At 37.9% G+C, this 2613-nt stretch overlaps 1 protein-coding gene across 1 annotated transcript in view; it reads right to left on the reverse strand.

Annotated features, from left to right (window-relative positions):
- LOC104743206 (glutamyl-tRNA reductase 2, chloroplastic-like) overlaps nucleotides 1–2120 on the reverse strand; it is a 4024-nt gene extending 1904 nt beyond the window's left edge. Inside the window, exons 1-3 of the mRNA XM_010464314.2 lie at nucleotides 1135–2120; nucleotides 497–738; nucleotides 6–347 (exon numbers count right to left, since the gene is read on the reverse strand). Coding sequence (XP_010462616.1) covers nucleotides 6–347; nucleotides 497–738; nucleotides 1135–1396 — 846 coding nt within the window. The 5' untranslated portion in view covers nucleotides 1397–2120. The remainder of the gene's footprint in view (nucleotides 1–5; nucleotides 348–496; nucleotides 739–1134) is intronic.

Genomic DNA, 2613 nt, shown 5'->3' on the forward strand with positions numbered 1-2613 from the left:
ATTACTAACATCCTAGCAGATGATGCATGTGAAGATTCTGGAAGCTTCATGAGAGCAAGTTCGACTGCAGCAGAGCTAACGGAAACAGCTCCAGCAGCGATATTTGTCTCTGTTCTGACACGCTTCCCAACCGTGATTGCGTGTTTGAATAGCCCACTAATGTTCCTCCCAAATCCATTAACTCCTTGACCTACTTTAACAACTTGTTTAACCTGAGCAAGTATCTGACCTTCTCCTAGGACAAGGGAGTCCAAACCAGCTGAGACTTCGAATATATGTTGTGTGACGTCCTTGTTGTACAATAGAAAACGGTGCTGACAGATCTCCGAAACTGGGATTCCACTTGTCTAGCAAAAAAATATAACAAACGTCAGCATTTGCCATTGATTGTAATATAGTGATGAGAACATGTGACAGAGAAATCATCAGATGGAGTAATGAAAAGTGCATTCTTAATGACCGAGTGAGATTAAGCATGGTAATAAAAGGGAAAGACCTTAGACATCCACTCAGTAACTTCTTTGACACCACGATGCTGAGAGAGAGCCAAGACATAAATCTCCATGCGGTTGCAGGTACTGAGAACAGCAGCTTCTTCGATATGATTCAAACCGCACAAGTCAGCGATAGCTCGTGGCCATTCAGCTTCAGGAATAGCAAGCTTCTCACGCATCTCAACAGGAGCTGTGTGAATGCTAAGCCCAATCACCACAATACTGCTTCTTTCCTTTGTGTATCCTGACCAACCATGAAAACAATCGGTGTTCAGTAAAAACATACGCTTTTTAGCTTCAAAGAAAGTATACAATTCGATCTCCTCCTAAAAGAAATCAAAATCAAGAGTAATCAAATGCAACTAAAAATAGTAAAGCTCAGGGATTGAAAGAGATCAGCTAGGAGATCAATATATAGTAAAGATGATTGCTTTTACAACAAAAGATTCCACCTTTTTGAGTAAACTATTCGAATCCAAGCGGCAAAATGTTGAAATAGCTTATCAAAATTCAAAATTGGCAACTAAACAAAAGCAGGAACTGATCATGAATTTTAGATTCAATTCACACGATGCAGAAGGAAAAGAAAGAAAGAAAAAAAAAACCCAAAATTTGGGATTCGAAGAGAGAGATAACGTACGGTCAATAGCAGAAGACTTGAGCAGTTCAAGAGCAGAGAGGCTGGCTGATTTAGAAGTTGAAATCTCGCAACGGGCTCTCTGGATCAGACCTCGCTTTGTCCTATTATTATTGTTCATCGGAAGATCACGAATCCCGATTACACCAAACGCGTTTGGCGCCGGAGAAGAAGAAGAAGAAGAAGATGATGATGGGTTAAGTTGATTCGATAACAAATTCTCCAGCTTCTTCGGGGTAACAGCGAAGGCGCTAGAAACCGCCATAAATTCCGAGTTTACAAAGCAAGCAATCTCAATTTCTCGAATTTACAAAGAAACGCCCCTCTTCGTCGTCCAGAAACCCAAACCCTAGAAGAGATTAGGTAGGTAGGAATCGAGAAGACAAAGAGGGGATATAATGGGATGATGTTGAGGAGGAAGATGATCAATGAGAGTTTGACAAAAAAAAAAATATGAGAAAAATGGTTTAGGATCAAGAGACCAGCGCGTGTGTTTTGTTGAAAAAAAACATGAAAGGAGCAGGTGGATCCGGGTCGGGTTAAGCGGGTTTTAAGAACGGGTCAATTCAAGACCATTGACCCCAAAAGAAAACATGATTGTTGTATATGTGAAAACGGAATCTAAATCGGCTCGGCAGGTGTTGAACACGTTTTTATTTTATCCACCACTTCCACGCCAAGCCTTTTTTACTTCAAACTTTTGTATAAGAAAATGAAATTGAATGTAATAATAACACTAGACATTATCCGGAAATTGGATAATCTGAGAGGTTTAGCTTATTATATTTAGGAGAATCCATGACGTGAAGAAGAAGAAAATGAGGCAACAACCAACAAGTTTTTGTTTATTATTAATTCTTAACCCTTGAGTAATATGATGCATTTGACATAACGTTATGTAGTAAAAACAACAAAATATAGAACACATTGAAGTGTGTAATCAATCAATGCTTGCATAATTGTTCTTTTTTCTTCGTTTGTTTCTCTAGTATTGGATTAGGATCAGTGCTATGTTTCTGTATATTTGGAACGCACGATTCAACCCACGGTTTGGATAACAGACTTGTGGAAAACTATTATCTAATCGGTATACGATAATTTGCAAACTCATGTAACTAGACTAGACACATGGATTAGAAGAATTCAACCCGTTCTTCAATTACAGCATCTGTTTGTGTTGTTGACAAAATAATGCATTGTTTGTATATTTCCCCATAGGCTTTATAAAAAGAGCCCATTAAAGCTGACTTTTACTCCTTTAGCTGGCATTGGGCAATGTCTAGGAAGCCTCTTAAAGTCAACGCCATGCCCTAAAAAAAAAAAAAAAAAAAAAAANGCATTTGACCAAGTTAGTTAGCCAAGAAAGTACATAAACATCCCTTGAAATTGTGAGACTTATATAAATCAGAACTACTTTTGCGAGACATATATTACACTTTTGTGTATTCGATTTGCAGAAAAAAAAAAAAAAAAAAAAAAACA

The sequence above is a fragment of the Camelina sativa genome, chromosome 14, assembly GCF_000633955.1.
Source record: "Camelina sativa cultivar DH55 chromosome 14, Cs, whole genome shotgun sequence".
Classification (NCBI taxonomy): Eukaryota; Viridiplantae; Streptophyta; class Magnoliopsida; order Brassicales; family Brassicaceae; genus Camelina; species Camelina sativa.